Here is a 15793-nt window from a genome sequence, read left to right as displayed (position 1 = left end):
TTGAGCATAGTTCCAAACTGTTCTCCAGAATGGTTGATTGTATTTACAATTCCACCAACAATGTATTAGTGTCAGGGACTTTTTTTTGTTTGTTTTTGATTACTCACTTTGATTACCTACAGCAATTCTTGGTGTTTAATAGGTGAATTACAAATTTTGGACACAAAGTATCTTCTTTATTGCATCAAAAACATGGAGGAAATTTAATAAATAAAATTTGTTTAACTAAAAGAGATTCTTCTTTACTCTTCTATCTTGAAACCTTTTTTCTTTGAAGAACAAACTAAAGGAGAATTTTTTTATCAAATGAATTGACAAATTTTGGAGAATCTTAATTATATAAAAGGGAAATTAAAGATTACAGAAGAATTCTAGGGGGTGAAGCCAAGATAACAGAATAAATTCAGGAAGCTGTTTCAGCTTAAAAACCACATAAAACCAAGCCTGAATAGAATCTGATGGAATGAAACCACTCTTTAGCTCAAGATACATTGGAAAAACTTCAAGAAATATCAGTCTCACTGGGTTGGAAAAGGTTTTCAGCCCAGCTCAGATAGATTCTGGGAAAGTCTGTGAGAGGATCTTAATCACAGAAAAGCAGCAATTAAGACCCTCAGTCCTGGCTCAGTACAGGAATAAATCAGTGGGGCAGCTTTAAGTCCTAGCTCAGAAGGAAACTGGGAAAGCAGACTGTTTCCAGAAAAGAGAAAGCAAAATTACCTCCTTCAAACACAAGGGGACCTTGTGCTTGAAGTCAAGGCTCAGAATTACATAGGAAGCTTGGGATAGCTCCCTCTTTTACCCTAGGAGCAGATCTATACCTTAAAAATTATTTTTTAAAAAAGAGGAAATACTAAAAGAAAAGGAAAGAAAATTATCAAGAAACAGAAAAGAATCTTGACCATAGAAAGCTACTATGGTGACAGGCCAGACTAAAACACAAACTTAGATAAGGATAGAATGTCTACAGAAGAAATCTCAAAGAGGAGGCTTCTTGGAAATGCTCAAAAAAAAAAAAAAAAGACTTCATAAGACAGATAAGAGAGGTAGAAGAAAAACTGAGAAAAGAAATGAGAAGTATGCATGAGAGAGCCAACAGTTTGGACAAGGAAGGAAAAAAATTGTCTGAAGAAAACAACTACTTAAACAGAAGAATAAAGCAAATGGAAAAAGAGATACAAAAGATAACTGAAGAAAATCACACATTGAAAACTAGAACAGGGCAAATAGAAGCTAATGACTTTGTGAGACAGCAAGAATCAGTCAAACTAAAACAAATGAAAAAAATGGAAGAAATGTGAAATATCTCATTGACAAGACAGCCAAGCTGGAAAATAGATCCAGAAGAGATAATTTAAAAATTATTGGTGTACCTGAAGGCCATAAGATAACTTGGTTGTGTTTGAAAAATCCCCAAACTCCAGCTTCTGGAAGAACTCACTATTTGACAAAAATTGCTGGGAAAATTAGAAAATAATGTCTCATAAAGTTGTCATAGACCTACATTTCATAACCCATACCAAAAGAAGGTCAAAATGGATACATGATTTGGACATAAAGGATGATACCATAAACAACTTAGGAGAACAAGGGATAATTTACCTATCAGATCTTTGGTGAAGGGAAGAATTTATGACCAAAGAAGGACTATAGAATATTATGAAAGGCAAAATGGACAACTTTGATTACTTTAAATTAAAAAAATTTTTGCACAAACAAAACCAGCAGAAACACGATTAAAAGGGAAATACAAAATTGGAAAAAAATCTTTACAGCCAATGTTTCTGATAAATACCTCATTCCCAAAATGTGTCAAATTTATAAGAATATAAGTCATTTCCCAATTGATAATGGTCACAGGACAATTTGCAGATGACGAAATTAAAGTCATTTATAGTAATATGAAAAAATGCTCTAACTCACTATTGATTGGAGAAATGCAGATTAAAACAACTCTGAGGTACCACCTCATACCTCTCAGATTGGTTAAAACAACAGGAAAATATAATGACAAATATTGGAAGGGATATGGGAAAACTGGGACATTAATGCATTGTTGGTAGAGTTTTGAAATGACCCAATCATTCTGGAGAGCAATCTGAAACTTTGCCCAAAGAGCTATAAAATTGTGCATCCCCTTTGACCCAGCAGTGTCATTACTGGTCTGTATCCTAAGAAAATCATAAAGGAGGGAAAAGGACCTATATCTGCAAATATGTTTGTAGCAGCTCTTTTTTGTGATAGCAAAAACTTGGAAAAGAAGTGGATACCCGTCAATTGGTGAATGGCTGAACAAGTTGCAGTATATGAAAGTAATGGAATATTATTGTTCTATAAAAATTGATGAACAAGCTGATTATAGGAAGGCCTGGAAAGATTTACATGAAATGATGCTGAGTGAAACAACCAGAATCAGGAATACACTGTACACAACAACAGCAAGAATTTATTAGGATCAACTGTGAAGGGCTTGCTTCTTCTCAGAGGTTCAATGATCTAAAGCAATCCTAATAAGACTAGACAGAAATCCATGCCATCTGCATGCAGATAAAGATCTAAGGAGACTGAATGTAAATCAATACATGCTATGTTCACTTTTTTTTTCTGCTTTTTTCTATCTCTCTTATGATTTTCCCCTTTTGCTCTGATTCTTCTCTCCCAACATAATTCATAAAGCAATGTGTATTAAAAATAAACCTGCTACAATTAAAAAAAAAGTCAAAGGTTACAAGTTGTGGTCAGGCCCCCTTTAATCAAATTTAATTGCCATTGTATTTCTGTAAAAGATGTATTCCTAAAAAAAAAAAAAATGTGACTACTCTGAATTTTAAAATATCAATTTAACTTTAATGGGCCCTAATTTAAAAACTAATAATTTTAAATTTGATAAATGTATAAAATGAAAGTTTTCTCTTTAATTCTCTAAAGTATATGTATTTTTATCAATAATCCATATTTACAAGATGCCTCAGTCAGAATTCTCTTTTTTGACTATGCTTCCTTTTACAGTATGTACGGGTATCCTTTGACACAAAACCTGATCTCCTTCTACACCTAATGACCAAGGAATGGCAACTTGAGCTCCCCAAACTCCTTATCTCTGTTCATGGAGGCCTCCAGAACTTTGAACTCCAACCAAAACTCAAGCAAGTCTTTGGAAAAGGCCTTATCAAGGCAGCCATGACCACAGGAGCATGGATTTTCACAGGAGGAGTTAACACAGGTAAATAAAAGTCATGCACAGTCTCATAATTACTGACCATGACACTGTTCTCATTTTTATTTAAAAATTATGTCCAATTTTAGCTTCTCCTAAAGTCAAATCTTGTTAAAGATTTATATACTATCTATCATACATTTGTACATACATGAACACATACACACACATCTTCACCTTGATTTTATTTTCTTATTCCATTAAAAGGAAATTAAAATGCTAACTGAAAATCATCTCCCCAACAAAAAAGGATAATTTTAAATATGAATGACAGATTGGAAAGCTGTATAATAAAAAAAAAATTCACTGCAAAAGAGTTGATTTACAAGAAAGATTTTAAGAATATTTTAAATGAACACAAACTACCATGTAACTTCACATTTTATCAGTGATCTTTTTTTTTTAATTTTGAAGAACAATTTGTTTTAAATGAGGATGCTTGATTTTTTTTTAGAAAGTAGCCCTCTATTTTGAAAATAACTCAATTTGCATTTATGATATTCCTCTCATTCCTCAACCCAAAATACTTTAGTTTTTTGTTTGATTGATTGATTATTTTAATTTTTCCACAGTCACACTTAAAACAAGTTTTACATTTATTTTTAAAATTTTGAGCTTTAGACTCTGTCCCTTATTTCTACTCCCAGCCCCTAATAAGAAAACACATGTGAAGTTATGCAAAACATTTCCATAAAAATCATGTTGTGAAAGAAAACATAGATTTCCTCCTGCCCCTAAAAAAAAAAAAAAAAAGAGAGAGAGAGAAAGAGAATTCTTCAATCTGTCTTCAGATACAATCAGTTCTTTCTCTGCATATTGATAGGATTTTTCATCAAAAGTCTTTCAAAGTAGTCATGGATCATTGTATTGCTTCAAAAAGCAAAATCATTCACAGCTGATCATCCCAGAACATTGCTATTACTTTATACATAGTATATTTCACTTTGCTTGAGTTCAAGGAGGATTTTACAAGTTTTTCTGAGAGTACCCTGCTTATCATTTCCTATAGAACAATAATATTCTATCATAATCACATAGCACAGTTTTATTCAGCCATTCCCCAATTGAAGGTAATCCCCTCAGTTTACAATTTTTTTTGCCCCAAAAAAAGTTGTTTTAGTCTTTGTGAGACTAAACATTTGTAAACAATTATTTTTTAAAAAATTTTGCTCTATTTTTAGATTTAGTGGAAAGTTTTCCCTTTCCTCCCCATGCAAATAATAAATGTAGCAAAAGAAATATATTACATTCACTTGTTTGTGAGTTCATAGGTTATTTTCAATCTATCAAAATTTGTTTTTATTGTAATGCAGAAAGACAGTTAAGTCACTTCCTTCCCACTCTGCTCCACTTCACAGATACATACACAGAGTGCTAAGTATTTATCTCTGGTGCATTACTAATATATAAAAGGTCAAATTTGAACTCAAGACTTTGACTCCAGGTCCACTACTCTATCTACTATGCCACTTAGCTGCTTCTTGAATAACATTGGTAAAATAATTTTAGAACTTTCTAGACTACCCTGAATATGTGACATGTATATATAACACATGTTCACACTGTTCTTTCTAAGCAAACTTTTAAATGAGTCAAATAAGCTGTCAGAATTATCTGAATATAAGCTCTTTGAAGTTAGAATTGTTCCTCTTTTCTTTATATCACTTTTAAGCATTAATGTGAGTAGCTTGGTGGTGAAGTGGAACACTGGCCCCAGAAGTAGCAGTTTGAATCCAGTCTCAGACACTTACTTACCATGTGAATCTGAGCAATTCATTTTTAATCCTGTCTGCCTTAATTCCTCATCTATAAAATAAGCTGAAGAAGGAAATAGCAAGCCACTCCAGTAATTTTGCCAAGAAAATACCAAATGGAGTCACGGAAAGTCAGACACAATTTAGATGACTCCACAACAACAAACACAGTATATATACTTGAATGCTGAACTAAATAATCAAAATCAACCCATCAAAATTGTATTTGTGTCACTGAAAATCAAGCATTGAGTAACTTAAATTGGTTTATTCTTTATTAGTTCAATAGTTTTTTTACTTTTAATATTATTAATTTCTTTTAATTTTAGAATTATAAATTTAGTATTTGATTGGGGATTTTTAATTTGGTCTTTTTCTAGCTTTTTTAGTTGCAGGCCCAATTCATTGATCTTCTCTTTCTCTATTTTATTCTAGTAAGCCTCTAAGGATATAAAATTTCCTTTTATTACTGCTTTGGCTGTATCTCACAAATTTTGTTATGATGTCTCATCATTGTCATTATCTTGAGTGAAATTATTAATTGTGTCTATAATTTGCTGTTTCACCCAATCATTCTTTAAGATGAAATTATTTAGTTTCCAATTACTTTTTGGTCTATTTATCCCTAAATTTTTGTTGAATGTAATTTTTAATCGCATCATGATCTGAAAAGAAAGCATTTACTAGTTCTGTCTGCCTGTATTTAATTTTGAGGTCTTAATATGTGGTCAATTTTTGTATAGGTTCCATGAACTGCTGAGAAGAAAGTATATTCCTTTCTATCTCCATTCAGTTTTCTCCAAAAATCTATCATACCTAATTTTTCTAATATTCTATTTGCCTCTTTAATTTCTTTCTTATTTGTTTTGTAGTTTGATTTGTCTAATTCTGAGAGTGCAAGTTTGAGATCTCCCATTATTACAGTTTTGCTGTCTATTTCTTCTTGCAACTCTCTTAACTTCTCCTTTAGGAAGTTAGATGCTATACTACTTGGTGCATATATGTTTAATATTGATATTGCTTCATTGTCTATGCTACCTTTTAGCAAGATATACTTCCTAGTGTAGTGATACTCAATTCTGTTTGTCCCCAAAAATCACTTTATTGTTAAGCTGCAGGATAACTTAATACACTACTCACAATTATTTGCTAATTAACATTTTGTTAAAGGATTTTGAGCACTACTCATTACTAGTGCTCATTTTTGAGCACTACTATTGAAAAACTATTCAGATCAAGTTATCTACTGACTAATATTTGTAATAAAATAAATCCTTTTTAATTTTTTAAATAAAATTTTACTTTGAACAAAAATTTATTTTTCTCCTCTCAACTCCTTTCCCCTAATCTCCCCCTACACACACACACACACACACACACACACACACTCACACACACAACCTTTGTAAGAAACATGTAGTTAAGCAAAACAAATTCTCACATTAGCCATGTATAAAAATTATGTTGTTCCACATCATGTGGAAATCACCTCAATTTCAAGAAGTAAGATTTCCTTTTCTATAAAAGTTTGAAACTCCAATTAGTTTTGAACTTAGTGGATTCTCTGTCCTTATGCAGTTTTTTCTATGGTCCAGTTTAGCAGATTTATTAAATAGGGCATATTTGCACTACTATTTTCACATCTCAAATTTCACATAATAATTAGAATCTTTTCCCTTCCCCATAAGTATATTTGAATTTTACATGTTCTAATTTTTCATTACTGGAGTACAAATTTAAGTTATTACTTTCTTATGATGACATCTGGAGAAGTCAAAATGTTTTATTTAATGTAATTAATAATAACCTTTTATAGTATAAACAGAAGCAGAATACTAATGAAGTTTCTCATTGATTTTCCCTATTGTGAACACACACACACACACACACACACACACACTAGCTTAGCTGGCTTTTTTATATTTTATGTACCTACTTAGTAATTCAGATATTTTCCCCTAAACCCTTTGCACTCAATGCTTTGTTCATTTGAAATAAGGTAGATATAGGTGATGGAAATGCTAATAAATGTACTTAATGTTACACCAAAAATTTTATATTTTCTACCTTTGATATATGTCATTGTAATAAAAAATATTAAAATAAAAATAAATAAAAATTATTTGTCAGAATGTTATATAACATATATTCTTGATTTCTCAAAGAAATAAATAAAATGTACCATTGAATGATGGAAACAAACCATTTAAAACATAATTTTATTAAAGTTCTTTCCTCTTATTTTTTAGGAGTTATTCGACATGTTGGGGATGCTTTAAAAGATCATGCATCAAAATCTCGAGGAAAGATATGTACCATAGGTATTACACCCTGGGGAATTGTAGAAAACCAGGAAGACCTGATTGGTAAAGATGTAAGTCTTGTTATATTTCCCTTGTTATAAGTAACTTTAAAAATGGGTGGAGGTAAGTGTTGAGTCTTTGCTCATATTGTTTCTGTTGTTGTTGTTTTGTGGGGATTTTTTAGTAGTGGATGCTAATTTTACAAGATTTTTTTCTATATCCTATAATGAAATTATGGCAAAAATCAGTGTTCCTAGATAAATTCATGTTTTCTTAAACTAAACAGTTATTTATAATTTACTTCTTTTCCATTGTATTAATCATTAATGAACTTTTTGTCATTTCTTCTTTGTTTTGGATGAGGTCTTTCATCTAAACATTTGTCAATGCATTTTACTTCTAGTACAAGCTCCTAAGAATCAGAAGTGTAATGGTCAGGATAGATTAAGATCTTTTCCAGTGAAAAAAATTTGCTTATATGGTATTAGCTTGAACAAATAAATTATATTGTCCAAGGCAAACACTTGCCAAAAACTTTTGTTTATCTATGTTAAGATGAGGAATGGGGAGGCTGATTTTGCTAATGGAATATTCTAGTTAACCAAACTATTATATACTTTATGCCATATTTGAAATGTCCACCAGCACATAATAAACACAAAAAAATAGAGATGATTTATCAATTTTTAAAGACATATCACTAAAATTACAATCAAGCACTGCTTATAGATAATAGACATTCCATATATATATATATATATATATATATATATTAAGTTAATGCATATAGTCATTTTTTAATATTCAGAAGTTATTTCAAGATTTTTTAGCACTGCAAGGTCATCATTATGAGCATTTTACACATTATGAAGTAATATGTTTATTTGACTTTCCTTGTTTACTTGTTTTCCTTATTGAAATACAAAAGAATTATCTGAATCACATAAACAAGCATACAAAATAACAGTTTGATTTCTTCTATGTAGCTGTGAGAGAAAAAAAAAGCAGAAAGAAAGGACAAAAGAGAGGATATTTCTATAATATTTAAGGTTTTCTTAATCTCTGCCTTAAAGGTTCAAATTCATCCAAAACTTCACTGACTTTGAATAGTTACTCCTTATAAATTTTGAGATTTTTGTAAGAATCTTTGAAATTCACTTATTTAGATTAAAAAATCCATTCCCTGCCCTAATGCACTTTTGTCACACACTGCTGTTAACTTTATTGGAATTTTAACAGCAAAATAAATATTATAGAACCAAATTTTTCTTTCTATATCACCTTAAACTTACATTCCTTTACTACATTTAAATGCAATTTTAGATTACATATATAGTCCAATATGAAGCTGAAGATAAAATTAGAATTCAAAGTTTAAAAATTTATAAATAAGTGATAAAGAGATGGAAGCCATATCAGTGAAGTACCTAACATCTCTATCTTTGAAAATATCTGTATAATTAACTATTTTTTCGAATTTATCTGGATGCTTGGCTACCATGTAGCCTATGTTTCTATATAAAAATGTATTTCTATATAGAAGTGTTATTTGAGTTTGATTCCCATATTAGAGAGACTTGCTTATTAAATGCAACTAGTTTCTTTAATACTAACTAGGTTATTACTTTCTTATGATGACATCTGGGGAAGTCAAAATGTCTTCTTTAATGTAATTAATAATATTCTTTACAGTATAAACAGAAGCAGAATGCTGACAAAATTTTTCATTGATTTTTTTCCATATTGGGAACACACACACATATACATAAACACACACTAGCTTAGCTGGCTTTTTTTATATTTTATGTACCTACTTAGAAATTCAAATATTTTCCCCTAAACTCTTTGCACTCAGTGCTTTGTTCGTTTGTAATAAAGTAGATATAGGCGATGGAAATGCTAGTAAATTTAATTAATGTTACACCAAAAATGTTACACCTGTTAAGCCTATTCTGCTCCATAAAGAAATTGCTTTACTTTGTATGAAGTTCAAACAAAAGATAATTTCTGAATTCGCCAATTATTCTTCTTTGACTTGACTACTACTATGAATTCAATCATTCAGTGAATATTTATTATATGCCCACTAAATGTTACACATACAATAAATTCTGCTAAGACAAAGACAAAAAGGAAACCACTCCGGCCCTCAAGGACCTTACATTTAGTTGTGTAAAAACTGAAAAATACATAAAAAATAATAACAAACTATATACACGTTTCTGGAGTGGGCTTGTGGGAGCACTAATGAAAGTGATAATAGGCACCATGTGAAGTGGTAATATGAAATAAAAAATATGAAGTAGATTTGATTAGTGACAAAATAATCAAATCAGACATCTATCGCAGATTACACAGGTTTGCCACTTATTATGTAAAATAGCTAACAGACTTAACCAAACATGACTAAACAAGGTAGAGAAAGGACAAAAGAGAGGACATTTCTATAATAATTAAGGTTTTCTTAATCTCTGCCTTAAAGGTTCAGATTCCAAAACTTCACTGACTTTGAATAGTTTACTCCTTATAAATTTTGAGATTTTTGTAAGAATCATAGTGGTTGAGCAATGTGCTTTTGCAGAGTGAGGGAATGGAGGGGACTTTAAAAGTCTCAGGAGAGGAGAAAAGTGGAGGGCAGGATCTAGGAAGTAAGAGTTGCTGTCTAAAGATACGCTATTCAAGACAGACTCAGAGGTTAGAGATAGGATGGGCTCATTTCATCAGTTCCTGGGAATAAACTGGGTTAGAGTTCACAAGCTTGTTTAGTGTTCCCTTCACTAGTTACTGAAAGGAATAGTAGGTTTCCCAATAGTGGAATTTCATTTGGGAGCATAGAGAGGCATTTCATGGTACACCTGAAGCCCGAGTTCCATCAATTCATGACAATAAATAAAGCAATCTTTAATAATATTTTTAATAACATTTTAATTATATTTTTAAGATTTGAAAAGCATTTTAACATACATTTCATTTGATTTTCACAACAATTCTGGAAGGTAAATGCAATTTTTATCTCTATCTTACAAATGAGAAAACCTGAGTCAGACAGAAGTTCTGGGACTTGCTTCATGTCATACAGCTAGGCTCAATTTGAACCGAGTTGCTTCTCACGTCTTTCATCTTCCATTCTCCATTTCAAATTGGTGCTTCTTTTCTTAGTTTTACTATCTTCTCTTTTCTATCTCTTTTTTTTCTTTCTCACTTCTTTAATTTTCTCAATAGAATTTAAGTTTCATGAGAGCAATTTCATTTTTTTCTTTATATATATATATATATATCTTCAGAACTGGCATATCCTAGGTATTTAAGGAATAATTATTTGTTGATTGGTTTGCAAGTCCCCAGATTCTTATATAATAGCATCCAAAGATATTGATGAAGCACAGTGATGAGATCTTCAGTAACTAGCTGTGGTTGGCACAAAGGGACTGGAGCATGAATGGAATTGTTTCTTGGGGCAGGCAGGGAAAAAGGATTGTTGATAGGGATCAGTTTAGCCATGGTGGGTTGACTGAAAGGGACCCAGCAAAGATAGCATGAGACATAAGCAGATTTACAGAGGTAATTTAACCTCATGGGCAAGAATGGAATTTCTGACAGGACATAGCAGGGTAAGGCTGCCCACAACCATCACAGAGGGTGGGACCATGAGGCTAAACAGATTCCTGTTAGAGCCCTTTTCCCTAACTACCCCAGGGCACTATTCTCTTTATATGCCATTCCCTTTCCCTTAACTGCACTCAGTTACCTTAGTAAATTATTAGCAATCTCATCAACAATACTGACTCTCATCACTGATCCTCAAACAGATGGTACCAATTTTTTATGATCATTAAATAACACAAATAAACATTTTAATGGTGATGAAGACTTATGAAAAAGGAACTTGCCATATCAAGTTATTTATAACACTGAAGTTTTGTGTGATTCTCTCACGGAACAATCAATTTGAAAGACATGGGGAAATGCACTGAATTTTAAGTCTGAGATTCTGGATTTGAATCTGGGTTCTATTATTTAACACCTGTGTGACCTAGAGGGGGCCACTGTCACTGTCTGGATGGCATTTTCCTTCTGTGCAAAATGAAATTTGACTTTGGTTTACATTAAGTAGTTTACAAACCCTGTAGGAATTCATGACACTGTTCCGAGTGAATAATTTGAAATTATTAAATGATATCTTAAGGAGCATATAATTATAAAATATTATGATTAGTACAGTAAATTATGCTACAAGTTCAAAACACATTGTTGTTATTGTTGTTGCTTCAAAAATATTGGAAATATCTAGTCTTAGTGATAGTTTAAGTGTATGAATGAGTCTTTCCCTCTAAATTCTATAAGATATTGAAGAACTTAAAGAGAAAAGGATAAATTATGAATTTTCCTTAAAGACACAAATGATACAGAACAATTTTAATTTTTCTTTGAACAAGAGCTCTATATAATCAACCAATATTGTATATAATCTCGGGGGAGTAAATATATACCTATAAATCATTTGATATATAGTAACAGGAAGCAAAACTTTAAAACAAAGAAAGCAGAACTGAAAATTACAATATTCCACTTATTTCCTGTAGAAAAAAATGAGACAACTAAGTGGTACAAAAGCAATCATAAGATATAGTTGATAAAGCATTGGGCCAGTTGTTAAGGTGACAAGTTCAAAATCAGTTCAGACACTTGTCTGTTACTTAATTTTTTTCCTTAATTTCCCAACTATAAAATGGGAATAGTAATAACAGTACCTATCTCCCAAGGTTCTCATGGAATCAAATGAGATAATATTCATAAAATACTACATGCCTGACATGTAGTAGGCACTTAATAAACATCTCTTCTTTTTCCTTGTTCATTCTCCACTTTGAGATATTTGTCAATATTAAGGGAAGATTTCTATTTTGTTCATTATTTTAGACAACATCTTAAAAATAATGACACATGCTATATTTTACCTAAAAAAACTAACACTCAGAAAATTCCTGTTGATACTTTGGATTGTCCTTTAGAATCATAAAATTATACAGTAAAAAGACTGTCATACCTAAGAGTTGCAGGCCCTGAGTTTAAATCCAAGATCTGCTTCTTTATTACCTGTGTTACTTGGGACAAGACAAATATCTATTCTAGCCAACAGTTTCTTTATCTATAAAATGAGCAAGCTGGCATAGATGACCAGTCATCCATATATGATTCTAGTAATACATCTAGAATTTGAGGGAATCTTGGACATTATTTAGTCATCTTACTGAAAATGAAACACACATGGCTGGGTGATGCTAAGTATGTCACCTACTCTTTCAGTATCCCCAGGAACTCTCCATGACTATTAGTTGCAGAGTAACTTGTTGATCTGTATTGGTGGAAGGAGTTTCCTTCCTGGGAATAAAATGACAGGTCCAGAGTGGGAGAAAAAAGAAGGAAAGAAAATCATTTTTTACCTTAAGTGGTTATAATTATAACTAGATTAATGTTTCAAGATGTTTTCCATATTTATTCATAGAATACAGATGGCATATAATAAAAAAGAACCTTCCCACCTCCCTTAAAAGAAAAGATTGCTTAAATACCACCTTCAGAATTCAAATTTAAATCAGAATAATCCAATCCCCTTATTTTCTAAATGAGAAAAATAAGACCCAGAGATTTTAATAATTTGCCCAAAGTAATATAAGTAGGATTAGTGAGACAATTCAAATTGAACCTGGGTCTTCTAATGACACTATAACTCACTACCTCATGCTTAAAGAAAAAGAGAAAATTATGTATTATCAAAGCTCTTAAAATTTTACCCATTCTTTCAAAATGTAATTATTTAAAGATTTAAAATTGTATTGCTTTTAGTCAGAGAAAAAGTCAATGGGCACTATCAGTATCCTGGGGATGAAGTATTTTTAAATAAGTTTCAGACAGGAAAGTTGAGGATCTCATTTTAAATAATTATAAGGAAGAAAAAATATGATTCCTAATGATATTTTATGTGGCTCTATTACCACACATAGAAAATAATGTTTGTTTTGTTTTTTTCAGTGTTGACTTATTGTTGAGATATTTCAAGTCCTATTCACCATTGTATACGTAGGCCATTTTAGAAACCAATTTTTTCATGAGTAGAAGTAGGACTTGGTATTAATCTTTGAACATAATCATCCCTGTTAGAATTCTTCTTGCAGCCTACCAATTAACCTTCCACTTTAAGACTTCCAATGAGACAATCCATTTCACTTTAGGAAGTTCTTTTTTTTATACTATGCCCAAATCTGCCATTCTATAACTTCTTCTCTTCACCCTAATTCTACTGTCTATTGTTCAATTGTTTTACTGTCATGTCTGCCTCTGTGTGAGCCCATTTGGGGTTTTCTTGGCAAAGGTACTGGAGTGGTGTGCTGTATCCTTCTGTAGCTGATGTACAGCTGAGGAAACTGAGGCAAAAAGTGATTTTTTTTTTTTTTTTACTCAGGGTCACATAACTATTAAGTGTCTGTGGCCATATTTGAACCACAAAGAAGAGTCTTGCTGACTTCAGAACCAGTACTCTATCCTTTGTACCACTTTGTTGCTCTGCCCTCTGAGGCTAAGCAAAAACAAGTCTCACACATGCAACTCTTCAGATATATGAACAGTGCTAAAATATCCTATTTAAATCTTCTCTTATCCAGGAGAAACATTTCCACTTCTTTCAATTTATCTTCAGACAATGTACTTTCTAATCTTCTAATCAGTCTTACTATAATGGTCACTCTCTTCTGGACAAATTCAAGTTTTTCTCCATGTCTAGGATAAATGCTACTTAACCATCATCTCATCACATACACACACTATATTTATATGAATGCCATATATGTATACATATATATACGCACATGTGCATATAGTACATATATAAAACCTCTCAACAGATATATATGTATGTATACACACAGAGATATAGATGTTTGTAGATATATGTGCCTATGTATACATGTGTATATACATATATATGTGTGTGTGTATGTATATACACATGTGTGTTACTGATGAGGGAAATTAATGGGTGAATTAAATAGTCTCTCATAAAATTCCCAGACTAAGAGTTGGGTACAACAATAACAAATAACTATAATAAAAAGTAATAAACAAAGAACATCATGCCCTATTAGAAAGAGCCTTGAAGCATCGCCATCTTCATCTTCAACATCTCCTTGTAAGATCAGATCAATCATACTGAACCATGCTAAATTAGATAATTATTGTCTCTATCAATTCTAATGACTTAACAGTTTGTAAGGATTCTAACACATCTCACTAAAATCATAGATCCTACGCCATCCCAAGAATATAAAATGATACTTTTGAGTATATTATTCATAATCCATAGGCTATTTTGGAGGAATTTCCTTCATGGAAGAGCAAGAGTAATGACATTAAAGTATGAATTATTCTTTCATTGTTTTACCTATATATCTATAGCTAATCTGATCAAATAAAATATAAAAGCTCAAGTATAGGGATTAGAAATTCATTTTCTATCATTTGTCCCTTAGTACCTATTACCTATGTATGAAGTAATCATTTTCAAATTGAGCTTGTAAGCATCATTTTTTTGTCTATAAATTAAAATTGCAATTTGTAATGTCTGGAGTAGCTTTCTGGAGGTCCTCCAGATGGGCCCTGGTCTCAGCAGGATAGTCACCATGAGGATTGTCTCCTTCACAGTCTGTCTTCTTCACAGTCTGTTCACTGACTCACCGTGCCCCCAGTTCTCTCAGCCCTTAAATACCCTATTATAATTACATCATTACAGAATACTGAGTATATGCCAACTAAAGTGATTATATCATTATACATTATTAGATATATGTGAACTAGAGAACCATTATCTCATCAATTCCACTGAGTTTACACTTTGTTGTAAGTGTCTTTGTTTCAAGTATATTTTTCCAGAGTTCTGACCCTCTACAGCAATTAGTCTCAGTGATTCAAAATTTTGATTGGCTTTTATCCCCTCCTTTTTTCTTTTTATCTTCAACACAATTATTATGATTGTATTGTATTTCTATTCTTATGCAAACTCCAATCTCTAATTATAACTTTTCATAATGTTATATTTGCAGTCAAAATTTTAGTATCTAAGAACAAATCAAAATCAACATCAGATTGTCTAATCTAAGCTGAATAAAAAAGAGGTGAGATAATGATATTTCTGTACATTTTCACAATTTGTTCCAGTAGTTGACCATCTCTATGCTGCCAAATTCAAGTACAATATCACACATTTAATCTAATCCACATAAGAGTCAGGCAATCCACCAATATTAGCCTTAAGTAACTGCCAAACAAGGGTTAGGACCACAATGGTAGAAAATGTACCTCAGTGGCCCTTTGATCCTTTGAATTAATGCCTCATGTGGTTCCTTATACTCAATAGATATTTATAAATTTAATGAATTATATTAATCTTTCACTTAGAAAACTACTCAGCCTTCTCCATTAGAATTCCCTTGAGGAGGGAATTTTTTTTGCCTTACTTTGTATCC

The 15793-nt window shown here is 31.6% G+C and overlaps 1 protein-coding gene across 5 annotated transcripts in view; it reads left to right on the top strand.

Annotated features, from left to right (window-relative positions):
* TRPM3 (transient receptor potential cation channel subfamily M member 3) overlaps positions 1-15793 on the top strand; it is a 617065-nt gene that overhangs the window by 285958 nt on the left and 315314 nt on the right. For all 5 annotated transcript variants that reach the window (XM_031943669.1, XM_031943675.1, XM_031943674.1 and 2 more), the window contains exons 4-5: positions 3010-3223; positions 7221-7345. In XM_031943669.1, coding sequence (XP_031799529.1) covers positions 3010-3223; positions 7221-7345 — 339 coding nt within the window. The remainder of the gene's footprint in view (positions 1-3009; positions 3224-7220; positions 7346-15793) is intronic.

Source organism: Sarcophilus harrisii, chromosome 1, assembly GCF_902635505.1.
Source record: "Sarcophilus harrisii chromosome 1, mSarHar1.11, whole genome shotgun sequence".
NCBI classification, from domain to species: Eukaryota; Metazoa; Chordata; class Mammalia; order Dasyuromorphia; family Dasyuridae; genus Sarcophilus; species Sarcophilus harrisii.
Note: the sequence above shows the minus strand (reverse complement) of the source record. Positions and strands in the feature narration are given on the sequence as shown.